This window comes from Misgurnus anguillicaudatus, chromosome 19 (assembly GCF_027580225.2).
Source record: "Misgurnus anguillicaudatus chromosome 19, ASM2758022v2, whole genome shotgun sequence".
Lineage (NCBI taxonomy): Eukaryota > Metazoa > Chordata > Actinopteri > Cypriniformes > Cobitidae > Misgurnus > Misgurnus anguillicaudatus.
The window spans coordinates 9,263,962-9,291,498 of record NC_073355.2 but is presented as its reverse complement, the minus strand read 5'-3'; the positions used below and the strand labels follow the sequence as shown (position 1 = coordinate 9,291,498).

At 38.5% G+C, this 27,537-nt stretch overlaps 1 protein-coding gene across 2 annotated transcripts in view; it reads left to right on the top strand.

The window, feature by feature from the left end:
• The window catches only part of kcnt2b (potassium sodium-activated channel subfamily T member 2b), a 140,258-nt gene that overhangs the window by 46,457 nt on the left and 66,264 nt on the right, over positions 1-27,537 (top strand). For both annotated transcript variants that reach the window (XM_055186398.2, XM_055186402.2), the window contains exons 2-10: positions 6,623-6,702; positions 6,971-7,070; positions 10,143-10,196; positions 12,452-12,500; positions 18,828-18,887; positions 19,614-19,688; positions 21,854-21,937; positions 22,215-22,309; positions 25,580-25,760. In XM_055186398.2, the coding sequence (XP_055042373.2) occupies positions 6,623-6,702; positions 6,971-7,070; positions 10,143-10,196; positions 12,452-12,500; positions 18,828-18,887; positions 19,614-19,688; positions 21,854-21,937; positions 22,215-22,309; positions 25,580-25,760 (778 nt within the window). The remainder of the gene's footprint in view (positions 1-6,622; positions 6,703-6,970; positions 7,071-10,142; positions 10,197-12,451; positions 12,501-18,827; positions 18,888-19,613; positions 19,689-21,853; positions 21,938-22,214; positions 22,310-25,579; positions 25,761-27,537) is intronic.

The window sequence follows — 27,537 nt, the reverse complement described above, 5'->3', positions numbered from 1 at the left end:
AAACCTTCTGGAGTAGTAACATCATGGCTCCCATTGTAAGTGTATTACAGTAAACACCCTTCCCATTCATTTTACAATCTTAGAGTTGACAGTCTAGGGTAATCAATAGCTTGCGCAAAATTACCCTCATTTACGAGTGGTAAACGTTAAGCAATTTAGCACATATGTGGACATATGTAAACAAGAACTACAATCAAATCCCACAATAATTTTACCTCGTGTACTGTAAAAAAATGCAGAGAAAATGCAGTATAGACGGTTTCAGCAGTAACAACATAAACAAGCGGCTGTCGCGGTCCGCACGTAACTTCCGGTAAACTCCGCTAATAATAAATAACAACAAAGTACTTTAAACATGGTTTATTTATATAACAAGCAAAAAACAAGACATGGTTTACCTAGGAAACCAAAACATTTGTTATTTTCGACAAGGCATTTGTTCAAGAGATCAACACAGGACGTCAGATAGACGTGCAGATCATGTCTATATTGGGTCTGTCGGTCCATGACCAATTCTGGACATCTATTCGACGTCCAAACTAGGTCCACTATTTGGACGTCCAACCATGACCCTACTTGGACGTCATATTTACGGGCAACATTTGACGTTTAAACTGGGTAATTTTTTTGGACGTCATTAGGACGTCATATTTACGGCAACATTTGACGTTTGAACTGGGTAATTCTTTGGACGTCATATTTAAGGGGAAACATTTGACGTTTGAACTGGGTGATTCTTTGGACGTCATTTGGACGTCAATGACATATCTATGTCTAAATTACATGATTAGGCCTATAAAAATGTGTTTATTTACAAATATCAGCATTATTGTACCAACATGATTAATACTTACGAATAGTCTATATTATTTATACAGTACTGTTTTTTCTGCTTTCTTAAATTATATACAAAATTATCTAAATGTACAATTAAAAATCTGTAATTAAATGTGTAGTTCGTTATATTAAAAGTATATGACCATACTAATAATTTAACATGAAAATATTGTCACATATTCTGATAATGTTGAGTTCATGGTATGAATGCAATAAGTGTGCCTTATATACGATGTAAAGATATGGCTGTGTTGCTGAGTGGTTAGCGAGACTTTCTTGTAACCCAGAGATCGGTAGTTTGAAGTGTTTCGGTGTGGCAATGGATGGGTGAAGTGCAGAGACAATCATCTCTTTTCGCTTTTTTCATGTCTCTTTTCCTTACACGGAGGTCCTACGGATGTCAACCTTTAGACGTGCAGAAGACGTCAAAAAAAGACGCCGCCTGGCGTTACAAAACAACCCCTTTTATGGACCAGATTCGGACGTCCAAAAATTACATGAAAAAGACGTCATTCCGACATCACTTTGCACAGTGGGTAGCAACTAGTCAGACCATTAAAAAAATGAAACCGGAAGTAAAGTTCGGATCCAGACGTGTATCACGTGCGTCCGATGAAACCGTCTATAATTTAACAGTAATTTCAATATTTTTTATATTAGTAAAATATCATAAAACTGCTTTGTGGTTTAGATGATATTTTATTGTTTTGTTTCAAGTCACCATTATGGTGAACAGTATTTGCTTTAGTGTAGTCCAGTGTAGCCAGACAGCTATTATGTTATCAGCTTTACTGTTGAAGATTGCGAAACACGTCTTCCGAAATACTGTATAATTCAACCAATCAGAAAATGACTTTGAATTTGCTGAAGTGTTTCCGTATGCATCAGATGTTCCGCGAATGGTCCATGGGTGTGACATCTGAGAATAACACTAGGTTTAGTTGGACTTTATAATTTTAATATTTGTGACCTTGGATCACAAAACCAGTCATAAGTTGCAGATTTGTAGCTATAGCCGAAAATACATTGTATGGGTAAAAAAATTTATTTTATTTTTTAATGCCAAAAGTCATTAGGATATCCACCTTATTTTCGACATAAATGTGGGCGCCATCATCTTTGACCTCTTTGCAAGACTTCCGGTGAGCCACTAAAGCTAATGCACTGAAGCACATCCATTTAGTAAAACTTCATAGAAACTGCCAGTAAACAATAAATACAATAATTGGTTAAAAAAACAACTAATATTATGCTGATAAAAATATACTGATTCAGCTGGTTTATTCTGCTACTATATTATTACAAAAATGTTTTTTTTTTCAAAACAGATTACAGTACAAAAATATATGACATAAAGTGCTTATCAGTTAATGTTTATAATAGTTCTTAATGTTTTGCACATATTTGTGTTATGTTTTTGAATTAAAAAGCATTTATTTCTTAATCACCACCTGATCATGTCTCCGTCTAGTGCATAAGAAGCAATGTAATAATATTTTGCATAAAAACTAAAACAAAACTGAAAAAATGTAATTGGTTAATATCTTTATTTAAAAAAATCAAAATTTTCTCAAATTCATAATGTGTTGAATCAAAAAACAATACGAAATAATTAAATATATCTTCATATAATATTTCAGGCCACTTCTTCATTTCATCCTCCTGTTGAGTTTTACATGGCAGGTGTGGTAAATATTTACCATAACAGTTTTCAATCATGTTTTGTGCCTGCTTTCCGACATTGTTGTCTATCGACCTGCTATAGACCTTTTGCGAGTCGACGTCACAGTTACGTCACGCGCGAATTGTGGTGGCAGAAAAACAGTGGAAATGAATGAGACACGAGGGAAACGAACAATATAACTCACTAGAAAATGTCTTGTTGTGCTGTTGAGTGTCAGAATAGGAATGCCAAAATATGATGACCTTCATTTATAGTATACCGTCGTCAAAGACACTATTTGAAGATACACGTAGGTGTTTATGGTTGCAATAAGCCCATAACCGGACAGACTGGAGTGATGAAATCATCTGAAAATCTTTTAATAATTTGAATAGAAAATAATTAGAGAAGATATCCGGTGTTCTGTCGAAGTCTGTTCCCTCTATGTGTTTCTTATAACGTTTTCATCACGTTACGTTTATAATTTATTTAAAAAGATTAAAGATTTGAATTAGTTAATAATATCAATAATATTACCATTTATTAAAGTTTTCATATTTTTTTTTTGTTTTCTATTACTTTTTTTTACCTTATATCTTAGCCTATGTCTTCTTCCTGTTTGTTTTAAATTATGGTGTTTACTAATAAATATATAAACATAACACACACACACACATGATGTAAAGTGTTAATAATATATAAACAGGCCTATACAAATTAATTTGTATGTAAACAGTTTTAGAACAAACACGTAGGCTAAAAATATAAGGAAGAAATTGAAAACAGGAAAATGATGAAATATTTAATAAATGATATTATACAGAATACATGATAGTATTGTTCTTATAAGTACTTCAGCGATTCATACTGTAAAAATAATTGATAAAGAACAATACATATACATTACATACATGCACACATATCAGTAGCCAAGCCTTTTCAACTTTTAATTTATTTAAAAAATAAACGTAACTTGGTGAAAATGTTATAAGAAACATTACACTTAAAGCTCAAGTAACACACGCTGTTTCTGCATTTCTGATGTTAATCTGGAGTACCTATAGAGTAGTATGATATCCTTTATATCTCCGAAGAGTCTTTAGTTTATTCAGATTTATAAAAGAAACATTAGCTTTACCGAATCTTTCCGATACCGTACGAAGAAATGAAGAAGGAGGAGTTACTAACGCGGGAGGAGCGAGTACGAGTCATGCAACACTATACAACACTGTTTAACTTATGATTCACTACATGTTTGTGTTGTTTATATAATATGCACGCACCTATTTACAACATAAGACAGAAGTCTTACTTACCGCGTGCAACTCGTGACCCGGTTGGGAAAATCCAGCTCATCAAACACACACGCAAAACTCTGCTGCTCCCCCGGATAATAAACTATATCTGTTGTTTTCATAAGGCTTTCTTCTCCTTACATCCAAAAACACACTTCTTCTTTCGTGCCATTGTTGAGTTTTGAAATTAAACAAAGCTGTCGCGTGATGTGAATGTTTGTAAGTTGTAGCGTCTCCCACTGATTGACGGGTGGGCGGGGTTTTCCGGGGGAAGTGCCCATATAAAGAAGTGATACGTATAGAAACCCCCTGAAACGTCACTTTAATCAAAAACAACTTTCCGAAACTTGTGCGAACCCTGGCGAAGTGCATTCGGCACAGAAATACTCGTGCAACTGCTTTTTTGACACTTTGCCTACGTTCAGCATGAGGAAACAACTCTATAACTGTGTTAATAAGTCAGAATGCTTGAAATACCATTAAACCCCCCCTTAAAGAGAAATATAGGGGAAACAGACTTCTACAGAACACCGGATCCATAAAAATCACAGTTTAACGCTAAAACACTTCACACCCCTATTGCGGAGCTATCACTTTCTCCCACCAGTTGGGCTCCGCCCACAAACGTCAACGTCATCTCTGTTTGCAAACACGCAAAAGGTCTATTGAAACTGAAGGCTCGCACAAATAAAGGGAAATACGTCACATCCCTTTCTTCCAGGTTTGAAAATAAGACGGATGAATTAGGTAAAGATCATGTTCCATGAAGATATTTTGTACATAAAAACCATGAGTTATCAGTGTGATCAGATGATGTTGGCTGACTGTTTATGGCAATAGTTATATGTGATATGGTAGCTTTACTGACTGTATTTAGTGTCTGTTTATGTGATGTTTTATCACTATTATTCGATATACAGTGTGTGATACAACAGCTTGCAGTATTTTGGTGACAATCAAATGAAAAACCCTGTGCTGCAATGCATGGGTGCATAGTACGAAACTCATCCATGACCTTATAGGGGGCGTGTACAAACGCATTTTTTTAAACACGGCTGAATAAGCAAGGCGGACGTCGACTGTGGGCGCTTGCCAGTGTGTTTTCACCTAAGCGCTTTGGTTGCTATGTTAATTCTGCTTAGTTTATCAATAGATCAAAGATGGACTAGCTGGTGGTTGTGAAATTTTTCCCGCCCCTCCTTCAGTGTGATTGGACGGCCGAGTGACATTGACGAGCTGAGCTTTCCACCCAAAGTTAAAGGAATAGTCTACTCATTTTCAATATTAAAATATGTTATTACCTTAACTAAGAATTGTTGATACATCCCTCTATCATCTGTGTGCGTGCACGTAAGCGCTGGAGCGCGGTGCGACGCTTTGATGGCATTTGGCTTGGCCCCCATTCGTTCAATGGTACCATTTAGAGACAAAGTTAGAAGTGACCAAACACATCAACGCTCCCCCCCTTCAAGACGAGCAGCCACACGAGCAAGCCTGGTGGTACAAAACAAAACGCAGCGCTTTTCCAAGCGGATTCAAAAGAGGAACTACACTCCATGGCGCAACAGCACCCCTGGGAGTACTTCGACTCGGCGCAGTAACACCCTCCCTCTCCCATTATGAGAGTGAGAAGGGGAGCGGACTTTTCAGGCGAGTCGAAGCACTCCCAAAAGTGCTATTACGCCACAAAATATAGTATCTCTTTTAAATCCGCTTAGAAAAGCGCTACGTTTTATTTTGTACCACCAAACTTGCTCGTATAACTACTCATCTTAAATAGGAAAAACGTTGATGTGTTTGGTCACTTCTAACTTTATCTCTAAATGGTACCATTGAATGAATGGGGCTAAGCTAAATGCTATCGAAGCGTCGCAGCGCGCTCCAGTGCTTACGTGCACGCACACAGATGATAGAGGGATGTATCAACAATTCTTAGTTAAGGTAATAACATATTTTAATATTGAAAATGAGGAGACTATTCCTTTAAACATTTTTTTACTTTTGCCGCTGAGTGTTGAAAAAATGCAGAGCTTGAAAAAAAGTCTAACAGCTTAAAATAGCCATCCCAATGTGTGACATGAATTTATTGGGAGGGAGAGATACATTTTTATGTTTTTTTTTTATTGTTGTGTGCAAAGCCCATGCCAAAATGTACATATACAGAAAAAAAAATTTGTGAGCTTTTATAAATTTTTATATTCATATTTTATTTCACAGCTGTAGTATTAACTGTAGTGAATTAATAAACTGTATTAAATAATGTAGTGCACCTGCACCTTATATATGTTCAAAAACATGAATACCTAAAAGTTTTACTACAGTTTACTATAGTAAATACAAATTAGTATTTTACTGACGATTTTTGATGAGTATTTAAATGACAATTGTTTTCATCCGTAAGTCATAAGATGATTTTTGTGCTCATTTTTTGTTAGATTGATAAATGTCTAGTATGTCTGCAAACAGCAGAAATATTCCTTAATCTTCAGTAACAGTTCTCACAGTTTTGAGCTGATCGATAAAGTGTTATGGATTCTCCTGTTGTGCTGGCCTTCACTGTTGAAGACATTTATAATTCTGCATGAAGCCGGCACAGACAGCGAGGTCAACCACAGCCGTCTTATGCAGAAGAGGCAACATCAGTTCCTCCTGAAGCCATTACGCTTTCATATTACACCAGCGTTCTCCACTCCTCAATTTATTGCTTTATATATTACCGCAATGGAAATAACTCTCTTGCCTCCTCTCGCATACATAACATGATTATCTTTTCTTCCCCCTTCCTCTTCCTCATCTCTTGTCTTCATCCAAACCTCATCCCTTTTAGAGTGCAGGTAGAGTTCTATGTGAATGAAAACACTTTCAAGGAGCGTCTCAAGCTGTTCTTCATCAAAAACCAAAGATCCAGTGAGTCCTTTTCACTCCCGGCCGAGGAGCGGCTCTCATTGTGGCTTTTCTCGTGCTGTGAGGTGGTAGTTTGTGTCTGCTTTCACGTGGAGTGCTGTTGACCCCTGTGAGTGGCTCGGCGGGGTCGGTACTGGGCAATTAGTTGGTCTTGTTTATGTTTTTGGTCGTTTGATGTGCCGTCCTCTAGCTGTCGTGTCCCGTCCGTGACAAGTCACCTTCAGTCTGTTGTTTGTGACGCTCTTTGAAATGCTGTCGCTCTCGTCCGCAGGTTTAAGAGTGAGACTGTTCAACTTCTTCCTGAAGGTCCTGAGCTGCCTGCTGTACATCATACGAGTGCTTCTGGACGACCCGCGAGAGGAGAGAGATTGGTGAGATTCTGTGTTAAAAAGAGATGAAAGCAAGCCGAGTTTTAGGACAACAGTTTCCGTAGCCCTAATGTGAAGGATTTTCCATACAGTAAATGAAGAGTTTCGTTGCAAAACGAGATAAATCAATTTTTTTACATTTTTGTTAAAACATGCTTATTATTATGTTATCATGTTATTATTTTGTTTTATGGTGCTACTTAGCTGCATTTTTTAGGTTATGAAGGTTTAAATCAAAACAAACCAACTGCAGTTGCATTGAAATTAATTGGAATGCACAACCAAAAAACAAGATTTCTGAACAATTAAAAAAACGGTGGTTATCTCGTTTTGCAACGAAACTCTTCAAATATTAATGAAATTGAATAAAAAAATTTGTAATTAATTCTCGCAGTTCTGTTATTTCTATTTTCGTGTAAAGCTGCTTGCAAACAACGAAGAATTGTAAATAAAACGTGTTGAGTGAATTTTTTTCTACCTTAGAAGATACAAGGCAATCCCAGAATGCATTGCAGCAAAAACATTCAAGTCAAGGGAAATGTTAGTACTAAGTTCTAAATTAAATTAATTACTTTTTTCCATGTAATTAAATATAATTTATTTTTAAATATTTAGTTACATAAAAAAGTGACGTATATTCTATTATCTTATTATCTTATTTATTGACAGAGACATAAGTCAGTAAACTACTTTTTAAAGCTTGCATAAGAAACGCTGTTTCTGCTTATCTCATGCTAATCTTAAATACCTACAAATAAAGTATGTATTACGTCCTTCATATCTCCGAAGACTCTTTCGTTTTATCAGATTTATAAAAGACAGATATGCTCTACTGATCGTTTCCGGAAAAACACGACCCCCTCGATGCGTACCGTGGGAGGAGCGAGTCACGAGCAAGCAATACACACAAAACATTGTCCCATTATCTCTGGATAACTTTTGGATTAACTGTCGTTAATTTCGTGTCAGCTCTTGGTTGGTGTGTGGATGTGCGTTTAAAGTGCCCATATAAGGACTTCCACTGTAAAAGGAGGGAGGGTTCGTTACCCAACAGATTCAGAAGGAATCCAACTCTTTTACTGTGTTACTGTGCGTTCAGTAGAGGCGGCAAAAACGCGCTATTTGCGCATATTTGGACGCTTTTGAGTTTACTTGCTTCATTCGCACGTGAAATTTTAGACATTCATGCGGTAATTCGTATCATGGAAGGGGCTTGTGTGACTCTGCTCGCTTCCTGTAATCACGTCACTACTAGGTCAAGCTCCTGATTGGTTAACGCAGCGCAAATATCCGCCAAAGTTCAGATTTTTCAACTTGCGCATTTCCCGCGGCAATGCTTAATTCGTGCCACACCTTCCACGCAATCTGCGCATACCGCGCCACAGGATGCCTTTTCGCGTCTTTGTATTGACTTTACATGTAAATCACTCGCGCTTGCCGTCTCTTCCGCATGTGGTGTGATCGCACAGGTAGTATGTCAGAATGCATGAAATATCGTTAGACCTGCCCTTTAAGGTTAGGTTCCTACTGGGGTAGGAAAATTTTATCTAATTAATATAGTCCCCATAATATTACCCCAAAAATATTTTTTTACATTTTCTTTATCAAAATATTTTAATTTGAAGCATTTTAATGATATTAGAATTTTTTTATTGATTAACAAGACAAAAGTAGTTGAAAAACAGGAACTAAGTAAGTCAGGGATTATTGGGTTTTGCTGGTTTGGCTGGACTGGGGTGCGTTTCCTGAACAACGACGTAACTCGCTGCTGAACCACCATAGTACGATGCGTAGTTGAAGACACTAACTACCTTGTCACAACTGTTTCCCAAAAACATAGTAACTTTGTCGCACATTCGTCGTTTGAACCATGTTGGTTCAACCACATAAGTGATGATGTCACATGGAGGTGGAGTACTAATTAATCTGTACAAATCAATGTAACGTCAGACTATTGCTGTAAATAATGTTCATTGCATCGGAAAACTGATTTTGTTATCGTGATTTAGTCCTTTTTTGTTTTATTTTTATGATATTTAATTCATGCGCAAGTTCCCTCTTATGTCACTCTTCCCAGGGATTCCCCAGGGTCTTAAAGCTCGTAGAGCTGCGCACATGCGCAGTTTTCAAATGCAGAGCTTAAAATTTTGTTTACAAACTTAAAGACATAAAATAAAATTTTTATATATTTAGAATGATGGATATAGATATGTTCACTCTGTTTTTTTTTAGGTATGTGACAAAAATTGTTAACATGGTTAAATGCTAAAAAGAACTAGTTGTTCTGATAGAAAGAGCTTGAAAATCACTTTACAAAAACTTTAATGACACCAAGACCACGCTATGGGTTCAAGAATAACAAAATACTGGCAATATGAAACTCGAAAATCATCACCTTATTTTGTCCCATTGTTTTCCATTTTGCAGGTGATAAAACAACCTTTGCGCGTCATTCAAATTCATTGAAATTTCGTTCACTTGTAGTTAGCATTTAAACTAAATGTAAGTTACAATTTCAAGAATGTTTTTACTCTGCACCTTGCTTGAGGTAATCCGAAGTTTCGTCAAGAGGAACCAAATTGACAGCCATGACAGCCATTGTACCTATTTATTTTGTTCAAAAGTATGATCAACGCAAGTCTACATATTATAATATCAAGAAACTATGCTTCTAACCACATGTGAAGAGTTGTCATTCAAACCACACAAGTTTGAGATGCACCTTGCGAATATTCGTTTGAACTATGGTTTCGGGAAACACCAATTCGTTGAACTTTTCAGTAACGATGAAACTTACGACAGTACTGTAGTTGGCTAACAATGCTTTTGGGAAACGCACCCCTGGTTGGTTTCAGAGATCTGAACACCTGAGGGATATAAAAGTGAGCAACAGGAAAAGAGAAAGATAGTTAAAAGTGTAATTTCTATTTTTAGTTCATGATTGAGAGAAAGAGAGAGAGAGAGAGGGTGGGTGGACGGACAGAGGGAAGTGAGATGTAGAGAAGATTGAAGTGCCTTGGGTTATTCCATGCATAAAAGCAAGCAGTTAAACTCTTTTTTCTTCTTCCCTTGCAGTCCTGGCTGTCTCAGACAGAACGCCTCTGCCCACAACAGAAGCCATTTTGACTGGTTAGTATCCAGACTCTTGACTTTGGCTGGAGTAATGGTGGCCAGGGGCCAGAGAGGGGAATCGACTGATAAACGCCCATTTTAATATGGACCGAATCTTTCCAAGCGAGACTGTATCATTGCTATGCATACTGATATCCAAATGTACCTCTAAACTAGGGCTGGGCCGATACCACTTTTTCATGTCTGATACCGATGTCGATACTAAAACCTTGAGTATCTGTCGATACCGATCCAATACCATCTCTATCGCCCTTTTAATCAATTAAGCTACAAGTAACACATTTGTTAGCCATACAAAACCATCATACAGAGCTACAGAACTCAAACGTTTTACTGAGCAACAAATTCATGACTCAATGGAACATTGTTCAATAATGCTGCTAGTAGCAACATTTTTAATTAGTCAGCACAAAAACTCAAAATTAAATTTAAGGTGCAACTTTGGACAATTTAAAGTGCAACTCTGTGTAAATTCATGTTGCTCAGCAAGTCGTGCTTTACGCCAAGTTGACATGGATTGTACTCCCTGACTTCTACAATATTCGCTCCAGCTAGTTTTGCCAATATCGGACTAATGCTGCGTTCAGACCAGCCGCAGTAGAGGCGTCAAGCGTGAGTGATTTCAATGTTAAAGGAATAGTCTACTCATTTTCAATATTAAAATATGTTATTACCTTAACTAAGAATTGTTGATACATCCCTATATCATCTGTGTGCGTGCACGTAAGCGCTGGAGCGTGCTGCGACGCTTCGATAGCAATTAGCTTAGCCCCATTCATTCAATGGTACCAATCAGAGACAAAGCTAGAAGTGACCAAACAATGTTTCTCCTATTTAAGACGAGCAGCCACACGAGCAAGTTCGGTGGCACAAAACAAAACGCAACACTCTTCTAAGCAGATTTAAAAGAGGAACTATATTTTATGGCGTAATAGCACTTTTGGGAGTACTTCGACTCGCCTGAAAGTCCGCTCCCCTTCTCCCTCTCATAATGGGAGAGGGAGGGTGTTACTGCGCCGAGTCGAAGTACTCCCAAAAGTGCTATTACGCCATAAAATGTAGCTTCTCTTAAAAATCCGCTTAGAAAAGCGCTACATTTTATTTTGTACCACCAAACTTGCTCGTATAACTACTCGTCTTAAATAGGAAAAACGTTGATGTGTTTGGTCACTTCTAACTTTATCTCTAAATGGTACCATTGAATGAATGGGGCTAAGCTAAATGCTATCGAAACTTTGCAGCGCGCTCCAGCGCTTACGTGCACGCACACAGATGATAGAGGGATGTATCAACAATTCTTAGTTAAGGTAATAACATATTTTAATATTGAAAATGAGTAGACTATTCCTTTAAATAAATGTAAAGATGCGTTGACGCGCGTCTGGAGGTCTCGCGGCGCAAATGAGGAGTTTAGCGTGGCGCGTTTTGACGAATTGAGCGTTGACGTGGGAAACGCGACGCGTTAACCAATTTAGGAGCTTGCCCTAGTAGTGACGCGATTACAGAACGCGAGTGGATTCGCAGAAGCCCCTCCCATGACGCAATTTTCCGCGTGAATGTCTCGATAACTAGAATTTGTGAATCAAGTGGCGGTAGACGCAAATTTGACGCCTCAATCACGGCTGGTGTGAACCCACAGTAATATACTGAATATCGGATCGGCCCACCCCTAGCCTAAACCTCAGCTAAAGTCATTTTTTTGTGATTTACTGTTTTCTACATAAAATCATCCTATTTAACGTAAAGATCATTCTGTAAAATAACCTTGATATCTTTAATATTGACTATGTAAGGTTGTCAATGTGAAATCAAACTTTGATCATTATTAGATTAAGACACTTTGGTCTGGATTTTACAGACAGTCACATATGTTTAATCTCATGTGAATGGTAGAATTGATTTATTGAGCTCAGGACACAGTGCACATGTGTCTCTGTGATAATACCAGAGCATGCTTAACAAGACCGCACTGTTTATGTTTTTACTGAGCATCAGATATTCTGGAGACACTTTGTAAGCGTGTATTCAATGCTGAATACAGATATCACAGAGATTTGATTTCTTTATTCACAACTAAATGTTTGCTTGTTTGTACTTGTTTATTTATCAGCCAACATTTATGTAGCATTTTAAATGGATTAGATTCGGTGTCGCTGTGGCTGACATGTGAAAAGAAAGTTTTGAATTATGAGCGCCTTTAATTTGTCATTTCTCCCTTTGAATTGATCATAATACTGTGTTCCTGTCATCAGGTCCCTCATTATTTGGGTGAACAGACCTCTCCCACTCTGGGCTCTTCAGGTCAGAAATCATTTACTATCACACACAGTTTACTTCAATCATGGGTACATTTGGCATTTTGGACTTTTCGAGGTGAAACTCATTTTAAGGGCACACTTTACACTATCAATAGGTTTTAGAGATGTATCCGGCTCAAAATTTTTCTGGAGAAAGAAATATGATGAAGAAAGACAAAATATTACATATGTTAGATGAATATTTACTGAATAATTCACTTGTTTGTGAATAGGGGTAAAAATTGAAATTTTTACATAAAATCTGGAGGCAAATTATAGGGGGTGAAAATGACTTTACAACAATGGCGGCATCATTATTTTATTTTTACACAAATATTTGTAAGTATATTACTAGAATCTGTTCTATCCTTGTGTATATAAAACTCCCCAGAAGATGTTTTCATGTTATCGTAATATCCTTTAAAGGTGCAGTGTGTAAATTTTAGTGCCATCTAGTGGTGAGGTTGCGTACTGCAACCAACGCTAAGTCCACTGGTCACCTTTCGCTTTTTAAACGCATAGAAAAGCTACGGTAGCCGCCACCGGACAAACATGTCATCGTTGGAGACAACTAAGTAAAAAAAGTTTGTCCGTTAAGGGCTTCTGTAGAAACATGGCGGCACAAAATGGCGGCTTCCATGTAAGGGGACCCTCGGTGAAAGTAGATAAAAACATCTCATTCAAAGGTAATAAACACATAACGGTTCATTATGAAAGGTTTTAAACACACCTGATAATATAGTTCTATATATTATTTTGCATTTCTGTCAAGAGATCCTTCTAAAAATTACACAATGCACCTTTAAGTTCCACTGTGGTAAAAAAGTTTTTATTGTTGTTTATATGTCTATGTGGTGTTTTTTTTGCTTTAAGACAACCCATGTGCAAATTCATCATTCAACACCATCCGCTTGTTAAGTCATGACGTAAGGAATACCGTTTCCAGCTCCAAGCCACCTCATTTAAACAGGCATTTATGAGCACTATTTATTCATAGCACACATTTAAGTTAACATTTTATAAACTCACAAACTGGAGTCTCAGGCTCCCAGAATCAAAGACAGCAATATATTAATAATTCATAAAAAATCCACATCCATAAATCCATGTCTGGTCATCTCGGATTTTGTTATGGTGATAAAAATTAGGATTGGGTGTTTTTGGTAGTTCTTTATTATGATACGAGTGTATTATAGACGTGATTTTTTTTGTTATTTCTCTATGACATCTGTGAGCGGTTGGACCTGTAAGCGGCGCATGACGTCAGACTTAACAACCGGATTGCTGAGTATTTTATAGGGCTGGGCCGATACAATTTTTTCATGTCTGATACCAGTGTTGTTACCACAACCTTAAGTATCTGTCGATACGATCCAATACCATCTCTATCACGCTTTTAATCAATTAAGCTGCAAATAACACATTTGTTAGTCCTTCAAAAAGCATTGTGCTTAAACAGAGATACAGAACTCAAACGTTTCACTGTCCAAATTCAAGACTCAGGGAAACATTGTGCAATACTGCTGCTTCATTTTTATTTAAATATTTCAAACAGACTAGTAGCAACATTTTTGGTTAGTCAGCACAAAAATTCGAAATGAAATTTAAGATGTAACTTTGATCAATTTGTGCAAATCCGTGTTGCTCAGAAAGTCGCAGATTACGACAAGTTGCCAAGACAAGGTCCGTGTTGGTATCGGATCGGCTTTTATTCCCCAACCTGTACAAAATTCGATCCGGCCATTTGCACCAATATCGGACGATATTGCCCACCCCTAGTATTTTATCCATAATATTTGAGTTTCCCAAAGACATCTCATTTCCGCTGTTTGAAATTTCCTTGGTTTGCTGTGTCACATCCACATAACCACACATTTGAACTCACACATGCTGAACTCATGTGCAGTGTTTAATAGTCTAACCTGTTAACATCAGCGCTAAAAACAATTAGTGCTGCAAAAGAGCAGTTCACGTATGTATTGTGAAACCAGACTTGGCAGTTCCAAAATTTGCATCTATTTATGTGTACAAAAAGATGAAGGTGCAGACTAATTCGCATATTCATATACAGTGGTGTGAAAAAGTGTTGGCCCCCTTTCTGATTTGTTTTTGCATGTTTGTCACACTTTAATGTTTCAGATTATGAAACAAATGTAAATATTAAGCAAAGATAACACAAGTAAACCCAACATGCAGATTTAAATGAAGGTTTTTATTATGAAGGGAAAACAAAATCCAAACCCACATGGCCCTGTGTGAAAAAGTGCTTGCCCCTAAACCTATTAACTGGTTGGGTCACCCTTAGCAGCAACAACTGCAATCAAGCGTTTGTGATCAGTGTTGGGGAAAGTTACTTTTAAAAGTAATGCATTACAATATTATGTTACTCCCCAAAAAAGTAACTAATTGCGTTACTTAGTTACTTTTCATGGAAAGTAATGCTTACGTTACTTTTGCGTTACTTTTTCTTACTTTGCTGAGACTTGATCTCTTTCTGACTCAAACTGTTCCCGCTCAGGCGCACAGATATGTTCAGTTTAATTCAGTAAATTATTTTATTTTTAAATCGAATTAATTAAACTGAAAAGTAACTTGCATTACTTTTTCTAAAAAGTAACTCAAATATTAATGTGTACATTTATAAAGTAATGCGTTACTTTACTCGTTACTTCAGAAAAGTAATATTATTACGTAATGCGCGTTACTTCCCACTAAACACAGGACATCGAATAGACGTGGAGATCGTGTCTATATTGTGTCCGTCGGTCCATGACCAATTCTGGACATCAATTCGACGTCCAAACTAGGTCCACTATTTGGACGTCCAACCATGACCCTACTTGGACGTCATATTTACGGGCAACATTTGACGTTTAAACTGGGTAATTTTTGGACGTCATATTTACGGAAACATTTGACGTTTAAACTGGGTAATTTTTTGGACGTCATTTTGATGTCATATTTACGGGCAAAATTTGACGTTTAAACTGGGTAATTTTTTGGACATCATTTGTACGTCAAATTTACGGGCAACATTTGACGTTTGAACTGGGTAATTCTTTGGCGGTCATTTGGACGTCTATGACAGGCCTGTGTCTATATTACATGATTAGGCCTATAAAAAAATTATTTACAAATATCAGCATTATTGTACCAACATGATTAATGCTTACGAATTATTTATATAAATATTAATTAATTATTTGTATAAATATTAATTATTTATACAGCACTGTTTTTTCTGCTTTCTTGAATTATATACAAATTCATCTAAATGTACAATTAAAAATCTGTAATTAAATGCGTAGTTCGTTATATTAAAATATATGACCATACTAACAATTTAAAATGAAAATATTCTCACCTATTCTCATAATAATGTTGCGTTCGTGTTATGAATGCAATAAGTTTGCCTTATATACCAAATTAACATATGGCCGTGTGGCCGAGTGGTTAGCGAGACTTACTTGTAACCCAGAGATCGGTGGATTGAATCCCACAGCCGGCAGGAAATGACTGAAGCGTTCGGTGTCGCAATGGATGGGTGAAGTGCAGAGACAATCATTGCTTTTCGCTTTTTTCCTTACACGGAGGTCCTACGGATGTAAACATTTAGACGTGCAGAAGACGTCGAAAAAAAGACGTCGCCTGGCGTTACAAAACAACCCCTTTTATGTACCGAATTCATTCCGACGTCACTGCGCAGTGGGTTGGAATGCGTTACCCCCAACACTGTTTGTGATAACTTGCAATGAATCATTTACAGCGCCGTGGAGAAATTTTGTCCACTCATCTTGGCAGAATTGTTGCAATTCAGCCACATTGGAGGGTTTTTGAGCATGAACCGCCTTTTTAAGGTCATGCCACAGCATTTCAATAGGATTGAGGTCAGGACTTTGATTAGCCCACTCCAAAATTTTCATTTTGTTTTTCTTCAGCCATTCAGAGTTGGACTTGCTGGTGTGTTTTGGATCATTGTCCTGCTGCAGAACCCAAGTTCGCTTTGGTTTGAGGTCATGAACAGATAGCCAGACATTATCCTTCAAGATTTTTTGTTAGACAGCATCATCTCACTACCACCACCATATTTTACTGTTGGTATGATGTTCTTTTTTCTGAAATGCTGTGTTACTTTTACACCAGACGTGATGGGACACACACTTTCCGAAAAGTTGTCTCATCAGTCCAGTCTCATCAGTATTTTACCAAAGGTCTTGGTGATCATCAAGATGTTTTCTTGCAAACCTGAGATGTTATGCTCTTTTTGCTCAGCAGCAGTTTTCGTCTTGGAAGTCTGCCATGCAGGCCATTTTTGCTCAGTCTCTTTCTTATGGTGGAGTCATGAACACTGACCTTCACTGAAGCAAGAGAGGCCTGCAGTTCTTTGGATGTTGTTGTGCGGTCTTACGTGACCTCTTGGATGAGTCGTCGCTGCGCTCTTGGTGTTATTTTGGTCAGCCGACCACACCTGCGAAGGTTCACCACTCTTCCATAACTTCCATGTTTTCGCCATTTGTGGATAATGGCTCTCACTGTGGTTCGCTGGAGTCCCAACGCTTTAGAAATGGCTTTATAACCTTTTCCAGACTGATAGATCTCAATCACTTTCTTATTTGTTCCTGAATTTCTTTGGATCTCAACATGATGTGTAGCTTTTGGAGATATTTTGGTCTACTTCACTTTGTCCTATTCAAAGGGGACATTTCACAAGACTTTTTTAAGATATCAAATAAGGCTATGTCCACACGAAGCCGGTGCATCCCCTATCCGATAATTTTTTTTCCTTGCCCTAGAAAAAATAATCCGTACACACGAAACCACTGAAACCGACAGAAAGCGGTGTAGTATATATGCCGGACCAGTATGGGGCGCTGTAATTCTGCCACAGATATACACTATACACGGAGAAGAAGACTTTGAGCATGCGCATAACCAACGTATGGTGTTGTCTATTATCGATTGTTGGTCACCACAATTGCATAGAAGCAATAGATTTTGCTGTAATAAAGCTAGTAGGCTTTAGTAGCTTCTGTAGCACGAACACAATCACGTAGTCCACCGTTGTTGCTGCTGTTACGTGTGACGCTTCCGACACGTGATGTGATGACGTTTTCGCTTCACAAAATATACGGATTGGCTGTACAGACGAAACCGCAAGGGTGTCGGTTTCAGATTTATCCACTTTAGGACCTGGTTTCAAAAAATAGCGGATTCAGTCTCCCAAAACGCCGGATCCGTGTGGATGTAACGCCAATACGATAACAAATTTATACGTATGCAGTGATACGCGTCTCCGTGTGGACAGCCCCTAAATCTTTGGTGTCCCCAGAGTACATATGTAATGAGATGTGTTTGGGCAACTTAACTCAAATTACCATATAGATAATTTATTAGCATGTTAAAATTACCACTTTGTACGTGTGAGCAACAATGTGCCGTTTTTGGGTGTTTCCTTTTAAATGCAAATGAGCTGATCTCTGCACTAAATGGCAGTGCCATGGTTGGACAGTGAAGATTAAGGGGTGGTATTAACCCCTTCTGACATCACAGGAGGAACCAAATTTCAAAGACCTTTTTTTTCACATGCTTGCAAAGAATGGGTTACTAAAACTAAGTTACTGGGTTAGTTAAGTTATGTTTTAACTTCATCATAAAAACCTTCATCTAAAAACTGCATGTTGTATTATCTTTGCTTAATATTTACTTTTGTTTCATGATCTGAAACATTAAAGTGTGGCAGACATACAAAGACATAAAAACTCAGAAAGGGGGCCAACACTTTTTCACACCACTGTATATGGACGAATTCATAGATCCACTACACTAAATGAGGGAATTACATTCAAGCTGTTTAAAGACAAAACGCAAAACGGAAAAAAAGCTTACATATGCTATTATGATGCTCAAAGATGAGTTTTAAGTGACAAAACTAAAGACTACAGGGAGACTTTACATTTTGTTGCGTGTTTTGCGCCCGCAAATTGGTTATAAGTAAATACAGACGTTAATAAATAATTTAAGTAAAATACTGTGGAAACAAGTAATCTGGGACGAAGCTAAATCAATAAAAACGTTTTGACCTTTTTATTAAAAAAGAAGAAAGCAGCCGCTGAAACATGAAAGCACCCATAGTTAAATTAAAACACATGCATACACTTGCCATTGTTGTGTTTTCTTCAGTTAGGCCGTTTATTTTCAGACAGTGTGCAAAACACCCTGCTGTTCCTTTCTACACGACCTCCATCTCTCATTCTCTCTCTCTCTCTCTCTCTTTTTCTTTCATCTCTTTCTCTGTTTGTCTCCGCGTCTGGCTACTTTTCTCTCTCTCCAGGTGCTTGTTGCATTCATCAGTTTTTCAGAGACCATGTTGCTGGTGTACCTCAGCTACAAGGTGAGATAAACACCATGTGTGATCAAAGTTTTCCCGCAGTTCACTATAATATAATGAAATGATTTTTATGTTGCTACAAAAAGACCTGCACTACACTTTATACACACGAGATACTGTAACAGAAACCTGCTGAATTATCCAGCCAGCTTTTTATGGCAGCTGGTTCTACGTGTGTTTCTATAGCTGGTCCGTGCACCTGATGCTCAACTTGGTTTCAAATCTCGATCAAGATAGTGAAGATCTACAGTACAATGTTACAAAAACCTTGAGCAGCCAGGATAACAGGCGATTGAATAGAGAAAAGCGTTTACCCAGTAACAACCAATCAATTTTGTTAAACTGTTTTGAAGGGACTAAGTGATGAGGGGAAGCAGAAGACATGTTTGTTTTCTGTTTTTTGGAGTGTTGTACACTTCCTTCTTTACTGCGATGTTCTACAACCTGCATGTTTCTCGCTCTTTGTTCTGTATTTATTTGTATCGCAACAAACAAAGTGCTATTCAACCCCGCGGGTCAGACGTAAACATAGACGTTTAACACTTTAATTGAGCCACCATCTCAACCACACTGGCGATAGATGAAACCCATTTCTGAGGTGGCAGAAGATATTTGATCTTTGACCTTGGCGTTTTCCTGTCCGAAACCAATTAAGACCGTGTTTTGTCCTTTAAACCGAGAGGTCACGGATACAATAGTGCTCCCTGACATGAGTATCCTTGTTTCCAGGGCAACCTTTGGGAGCAAGTGTTGCGCATTCCGTTTATTCTGGAGATGATCAGCGCCGTTCCGTTCGTGATCACTGTAAGTACAACTGCGATGCTTATGAAAAACTCTTGTGTTTTTCTTTAAGGATTTTGTTTTTATAGTAGAGGTCACCGTCACCTGATCCATCCCGAACACTTTGAAATTTGGCATGTATACAATACACAGCCCAGTCACACGAAATTACGTACTTATAGTCACATAATTTTTTTATTCTTTTTCGTGATACTGTCGCGAATTTCCACGTTTTTTCGTGATCGTATCACGAATTTCTGTTTACGTGTAATTGTCACGTATTGCTCAACTGTTTTGTCCTAATTTCTTATCATTTTGGCTTCTGTTTAGGTTTAGATTGACATAAAATGACATCCTTACCCAAACCCAACTCTAACCCTAACGCCAGGCGACAATGGTTTAAAAATCAGAAAATATAAAAAATAAATCTGAAAAAAACAGTATAAACCAATACTTAAAGTGACATCCTAATGCAAACACCAAATCTAACCCTAAACCGAAGCGAAAATGGTTTGAAAATAGGAAAAAGCAGTAGAGTAACCAATACGTGACAATGACACGTAAACAGAAATTCGTGATACGATCACGAAAAAACGTGGAAATTCGTGACAGTATCACGAAAAAGAATTTTAAAAATTATGTGACTATAGGTACGTAATTTCGTGAGACTGGGTAGACAATACAATACAACAATAAAATTTTAAATGGTATTTAGTTTTTATGACAAAACTTTACCAACACGACTAATTTAGGTCTGAAACCATTTTAACATTTGTGCGATAAGAATCGCACAAAACACAGTAAGGGTTCTTAGCTCAGTTTAAGTCATAATAACATTTTCTGACATAATAACCGTGCTAACCCAGTGTTTCTCAACCAAGGGTTCGGGGTCCACCAGGGCAGTGATTCTCAAACTTTTTCACTTGAAAGCCCCCCTATAACCTAAAACAATATTTGACCCCCCCCCCACACACATCCACTTTATTTCTACCCAATAGAGTGATTTAAAGCTTGGCATGGCTAGATGTATATTCATAAACAAAAATAACCAAAGAATTAAAAATATATAGAGTTTTGGTTTCGCATCAAGGGTGCAAAGGGGGCGCTGATGAGGACTCTTGGGAGGTCAGATGGGACACCCACACTAATGGCGCTTTTCCATTGCATAGTACCCCACGGTTTAGTTTAGTTTGGGCCGGGTCAGCTCACCTCACTTTTGGCTAGTTAGCTTTTTCATCGAGTTTAGTATCACTTCGTAGTGGGCGGGATTATAGGCGTGTCGTTATATTTGTGCTGCCTATGCTGTGACATCATAAAAGTGAGAGCTTCGGTATACATTCCCATACATTTATTTATTTCTCAATCCGCCACAAAATTAAAATTGGCCACCACAAATAGATTTAGTTTGAACATCGCGTTTATCACTAACGTTACCGCCGTTCCGCTGAGCCTCATTGAAGTTGCATTTAAGCATATATAATGCTGACGTGCTCGTCGCGAATGTTCCGCCACAAACTGCAAGTCTGGAAAAAACTGTTCTGGTGTCCCTGATTCTCAACATGTGGATGTCTTTCATCGCTAAAATGGAGTTTGGGAACTTATAGCAGAGCACAGATGACAGCATGTTTGTGCGAGACAGCGCAAGCTAGCACTAAAGGTAAAGCTAACGTTATAGTGTGACGCTGGTAGTGACGATTCTCTGAGACCAATCAGTGATCTACAGTGTTTTCGCGTCACGTTTGGTATCAGCTCGGGTTGCTTGGAACCCCAACCGAGGTGGTACACAAAAAAGTATCGGGTACCACGTACTGCACCCAATGGAAAAGCTCCCAAAAGTAAGCTGACCCGACCAAAACTAAACCAAACCGTGGGTACTATGCAATGGAAAAGCGCTATAAGCGAGCAAGCGAAATTTAAGGCCATGAGACCAAAGTCCACATGAAGTGTGCCATTTGGGACAGGACCAGTATTGTCTGCTTTATAACTTTAAATAAACCCTAATCAAAACAGAAAAAAACAAGTGCCTCCAGTGCCTCTAGTGGACACTTCAACCGAAAGATGCAGCGATATGTACCAGGAGAAACGTATTTCAGGTTATGCAGAAGTGCATGGTGAGCCTGTGAAGATTATATCTGTATTACAAAACTCTTTGAACTGAAGTAAATGATGGTTATTTTCTTTCCAACCAGGTGATTTTGCCCTCCCTCAGAAACATATTCATCCCTGTGTTCTTAAACTGCTGGTTGGCCAAACACGCTCTCGAGAACATGATTGTAAGAAATGAAGCGTTTCTCTTCCATTATCACACCATGCATCATTTCACGCAGAACTATTGTGTCAGCGTGTATTCACAAAATCTCTCTCCCGTTTCCTCCTCATATCTCATATCTTGTTTTCCAGACTCTATCTGTGATCCGTTGCTTAAACCTTTATGGTTGTCACATTTGCTAGTCTTCTTATCAATATATTTTGGTAACCATTATTCATACATCCCCAATAGCACAATGTAATCTCGATATTTATCTTCTATGTCTCTTTCCATCTTTTTAGAATGACCTGCACAGAGCGATCCAGCGCACACATTCAGCCATGTTCAACCAGGTCCTCATCCTCATCAGCACGCTACTTTGCCTCATCTTCACCTGGTGAGACATTAAATCACATTTTTGGACACTTTATACTGTATATATGAATAAGGGTTATGGTCTGACCGGAATGAGACATGTTAGGGTGTGATTGATTGGTCGGGGTCGTGCTCTCGTGTTCTGTCAGTGGAGGGGCCAAATGTGCGGTTCGAAAAACAGAAAGGAGAGAAATGAGTGACCTTTTCACCGTTGACAGCTGTGTGTTGACTCAACCGGCCCTTCAAACTGAGCAAATACACACACACACATCAGCAGTACTGAGAAATAGAAAGATCACACTGTGTTCACGTGCACATGGATGGACGTTTTTTTGTGTTTATTACAGTCTGTTCTGTGCCGTTCGAGATTATATTAACCCTCTGGCTTTCCATATGCATGTAAATCCCCACAATACTGTCTACCTGAAAGGTCTTTAAATCTCTATCAGAGCTGTTTATGCACAAGCCACATAAAAAATGCAGAATTTATAGGTGGATCGTTTTCTTTTCATGAGCTGGAATTGTGTTTGGTCGGTGAATTGGTATTTAAATGGACAGGACTGACAGGAAGATGAATGTATTGAATTTCAATTGGAAGAAGCTCAAGGTAGTTCAAGGCATCCTGGGAAATGAAAGTTTTTCTACCTTTCTAAAATGAAATATTTTTCATAAAAATTTGAACAATGTCACATGAAGATGAGTGTTATTGCTTGAGTCTCATGCCGAATCACAATGTGCCATAACAGTACAATTACGAGTGTGATGCTGCATTTATATAACTGATCACCCTACTATTAGTCTAGGCTGGTTGGCTGGTTTTAGCTGGTTAAGCTGGTGTAGCAGTCTGGTTTTAGATGGGTTTTGGCCAATTTTTTAGCTGGTCGGGCTGGGAGACAAGCTGACCCAACAGCTAAAATCAGCTTACCCAAAAGCTGGCTGGAAGATGGTCGTACGAAAATTATCCATGCTTTAATTGTGCTAAAAGTGTAGTAACCATGTTTTTTGGTGTATTGATTACTATCAGCAAAAACATGGTTTTACTACACTAACCATGTTTTTTTTTTTATTTACTACAGTAACCAGTGTTGGGGGTAACACATTACAAGTAATGTGCATTACGTAATAATCATATTTTTCTGAAGTAACGAGTAAAGTAACGCATTACTTTATAAATGTACACATTATTATTTGAGTTACTTTTTTAGAAAAGTAATGTGAGTTACTTTGAGGATTGAGGAACAATGACATTAAATAGGAAAAAAACAAACAAGATAACGAGCGGGAACAGGTGATGGGAATAAACTAATGATTAATAGTAAGCAGGAGAACGAGGGGGCGGGGACAAGACACAAGACACCGGAGACACATGCCACAATAAACAAGGCATGAGCCCCCACATAAAGCCTGGGACTGCCAAAACCCTGCCACCATGACTTAAATACAAACACAACACAAGACTCCTAGGCAGGACCCTGACAGTACCCCTCCCTCAGGGGACGCCACCTGGCCACGGCCACGTGAATACATCAGAATAAAAAATAACAACAAGGTGCTAAAAAACAAGATAAAATACAAAAATAAATCAAACACACTAAAGTCCACAAGTACTCAGAACAATATAGTCCAAGGAGGTGCGGGACGAGGATGCAGCTGTGGCTACGCAGACCTCACTGGATTCGGCCGCTCAGTCACCAATAGCGCATACTGGGTCGATTGCGCGGGATGGGTCGACTGCGCGAAATGTGTGGGGTCCAGCTGTGGCTGCGCAGGCTCTGGCTGTGGCTGCATGGAATGCACGGGCTCCGGCTGTGGCTATGCGGGCTCCGGCTGTGGCTGCGCAAGCTGGGTCGACTGCGCGAACTGCGCGGAACGGGTCGACTGCGCGGGCTCCGGCTGCGCCCCTAGTTCGGCCATCTCCATAACTGGGGCAAACGTGGTGGCGGATAACGAGATACCAAACAAGATAACGAGCGGGAACAGGTGATGGAAATAAACTAATGATTAATAGTAAGCAGGAGAACGAGGGGGCGGGGACAAGAGACAAAACACCGGAGACACATGCCACAATAAACAAGGCATGAGGCCCCACATAAAGCCTGGGACTGCCAAAACCCTGCCACCATGACTTAAATACAAACACAACACAAGACTCCTAGACAGGACCCTGACAGTTACTGTTCAGTTTAATTAATTCATTTTAAAAATAAAACAATGTACTGAATTAAACTGAACATATTAACGTAGAATTACGCCCTCAGTGCGCCTGAGCGGGAACAGTTTGATTCAGAAATGAAAATGGCAGGCCAGAGCTTGACATTTTTGCGATCATAAAAAAACACCTACAAGACCTGAAAGAGATAAAGCCTCAGCTAAGTAAGAAAAAGTAACGCAAAAGTAACAAAAGCATTACTTTCCATGAAAAGTAACTAAGTAACGCAAATTAGTTACTTTTTGGGGAGTAACTTAATATTGTAATGCATTACTTTTAAAAGTAACTTTCCCCAACACTGACTTTTTACTGTAGGAAAACCATGGTTAATTTTCATAAGGGCAGCTTTGCTAGACTGGGAGGACCCGCTTAAACCAACTACTTCCATCTTAAACCAGCTAAGACCAGCCAACAAGCTAGCCAAGCTGGCCAAGCTTCCAGCCTGATCAGTTAGAAAGTGTCCAAAACCCCTCTAAAACCAACCTGCTGCACTAAGTTACTAACTACAAACTTGGGGCACACTTACACTATCCAAACTAAACCTTGACCCAGCGCGATTGTCCCCCCTTTCCACTCCCCCAGATGCACGGACTCACACTGTACTTTTATCCATCCGAGCCCGGGCGCGCATTTGTCATTAGGATGCGATTGTTTTAAACAAAGCAGGAAGTAAAGCGCTCTCTTAATACTGGAACCCATAGTAATGTTAAGTCTGTGTTTTTTATTCGGAGTCGTTTGGTGCACGATGACAAACAGCCCTCACACATGCCATCATATTGCTTAGTTGGTCTGTCAAGTGTGCAGATCACACATTCACGTAACCCTACTATGCGCAGCATCAGAAGGTTTTTACGAAGGCAGATGAAGGTGAAAGGTCGTGCAATTGATGCCTCTTCTTTTGATTTGCGCTCTTGCACGATTTGGGATCACATCTGGGAGCCCAAGTGAACCATGCTCGAGCCCACCTCTGCACGCCAGCCATGGCCGCGATTAACCAAACCCAGCTAAAACCAGGCTGGTCATTGTCAGTTCAGTTCTAATGGCACACAATCCTGTCTCTCTCTCTCTCTCTCTCTCCTGCAGTATTTGTGGCATTCAGCACCTGGAGCGAGCAGGGAACAATCTGACTCTCTTCGACTCGCTGTATTTCTGTGTAGTCACCTTCTCAACGGTGGGCTTTGGTGATGTCACACCTCAGATCTGGCCATCTCAGCTCCTGGTGGTCATTATGATCTGTGTGGCTCTTATAGTTCTGCCAATACAGGTAAATCAAACACACAGACTCAAAGCATTACAACTCCTCAGTCTGAATATTTGACAATATATATACACATACATGTATGTACACATAATTGTATAATAAGACCATTAAAATATTCTGCTTTGTGATCATTTCATCATGACTCCCTCATTACTGTATTCCAAATCTTGGTAATAATTGTCATAGATTTTTTGTAAGTATGGATTTCGTCCTTGTGGTTTAAACCAAACTTAAACTCTTTCTAAATACCTATGTCTTGGATTCATGTACCCCTGTTTAGGATTACTGTATTTCCTTATACAGTAAACATGCAATATATACACTACCATTCAAAAGTTTAGAAACACTTACTCGTTCTTTGTTTATAACTGTTTCCATATTTTAAAATCAAAAATATGGAATTGCACAATTGTACCCATACAGGAATTGTACTAAGATCAAAAACGTGAAGATAAATCAAAACTATGTTATATTTTCAGTTAGGTTTGCAAAATCGTACTTGTGGTGGGATTTATTAAACATGGATGTAGAAGAAGGTTCGGAACTGTCCGAATATTTACAGTCACTGTTCTGCGGGACCGTAACAGCTATTTTTGTAAATTATCTCTCGCGATTTTAACCAGGTTTTGGATATTTCCTAGACAACATATGAAATACTTTCGGGTGGTTTGGGCAATTTTTTCAAGGCTTATTGTCTAATGTAACCTATCGCTGGGCTATCTATGATTAGCAATGTGGATTCTTTTAAGAGACCATTTAAAAGATGGCACACACATCTATCGCTGTATGTTTCTTAATATTTAAGCTAAACAATAGCGCTGAAGGTTGGCGACTTTTCACCTATAAAACAGAAACTTGCTGATTTGTACTAAATAAAACCAACATACCAGTACATATGCATAGATTATTTTACCTGATATGAAGTGTGCACTGCAAACACAAGCATTATTTATGATCGTCTCCGTCCAGTCTGTACTCCGTATTGCATTCAACCACAATTGTCGTCTTGATTTCTGCGAAGGAATGTCAGTAAAACTTTAGTTTTGAACCAAAAGTGATGTAACTTCTATTCTGGCCGCTAAAAACACAACATGATGACAATTTAAAGTCAAAAACTCAAACTTTTAGCGCACCTGCTATGGGTTCCTATTTATTTTTTGCCTCCAGCTAGAGCAGTGACGTCACTGTGACTTAGGCAATTAAGGGGTCTATTGGCTGCTTTTTATTATTTGGTCCAAAGCATATATTTCAAAAATGATATTTTAAATAAAATGTTAAGTCTTCTAAAGAAATAAATGAATATTGGCACAGTTATATTTTTGTTGTTTCAACTTAAAAAAGTAAGTTACCTGGTTGCCTTAAAATGTTATGTTAAAGCGTCCATAACACACACTGTTTCTGTGTATCTGATGTTAATCTGGAGTACCTATAGAGCAGTATTACATCCTTTATATCTCCGAAGAGTCTTTAGTTTGATCACATTAATTAAAAAACAGATTAGATTTATCGATTCTTTCCAATAACGTACGAAAACATTCGGAAGGAGGAGTTACTTGCTGTGGGAGGTGCGAGTCACGAGTCAAAACTTATACAACAGACTGTTTAACTTATGATTCACTACATCAGTGTCGGCGCCAGAGAATACAGAATGAGGGGGCCTCCTGTTTTACTGTGGGGGCACCTGGTTCATCTTATTATTATTTTATTATTATTATTATTATGACTACATGGCACTGTAAAATGCTTGGTACTGATTGGCCAGTCGCAACATTCAAAGGTA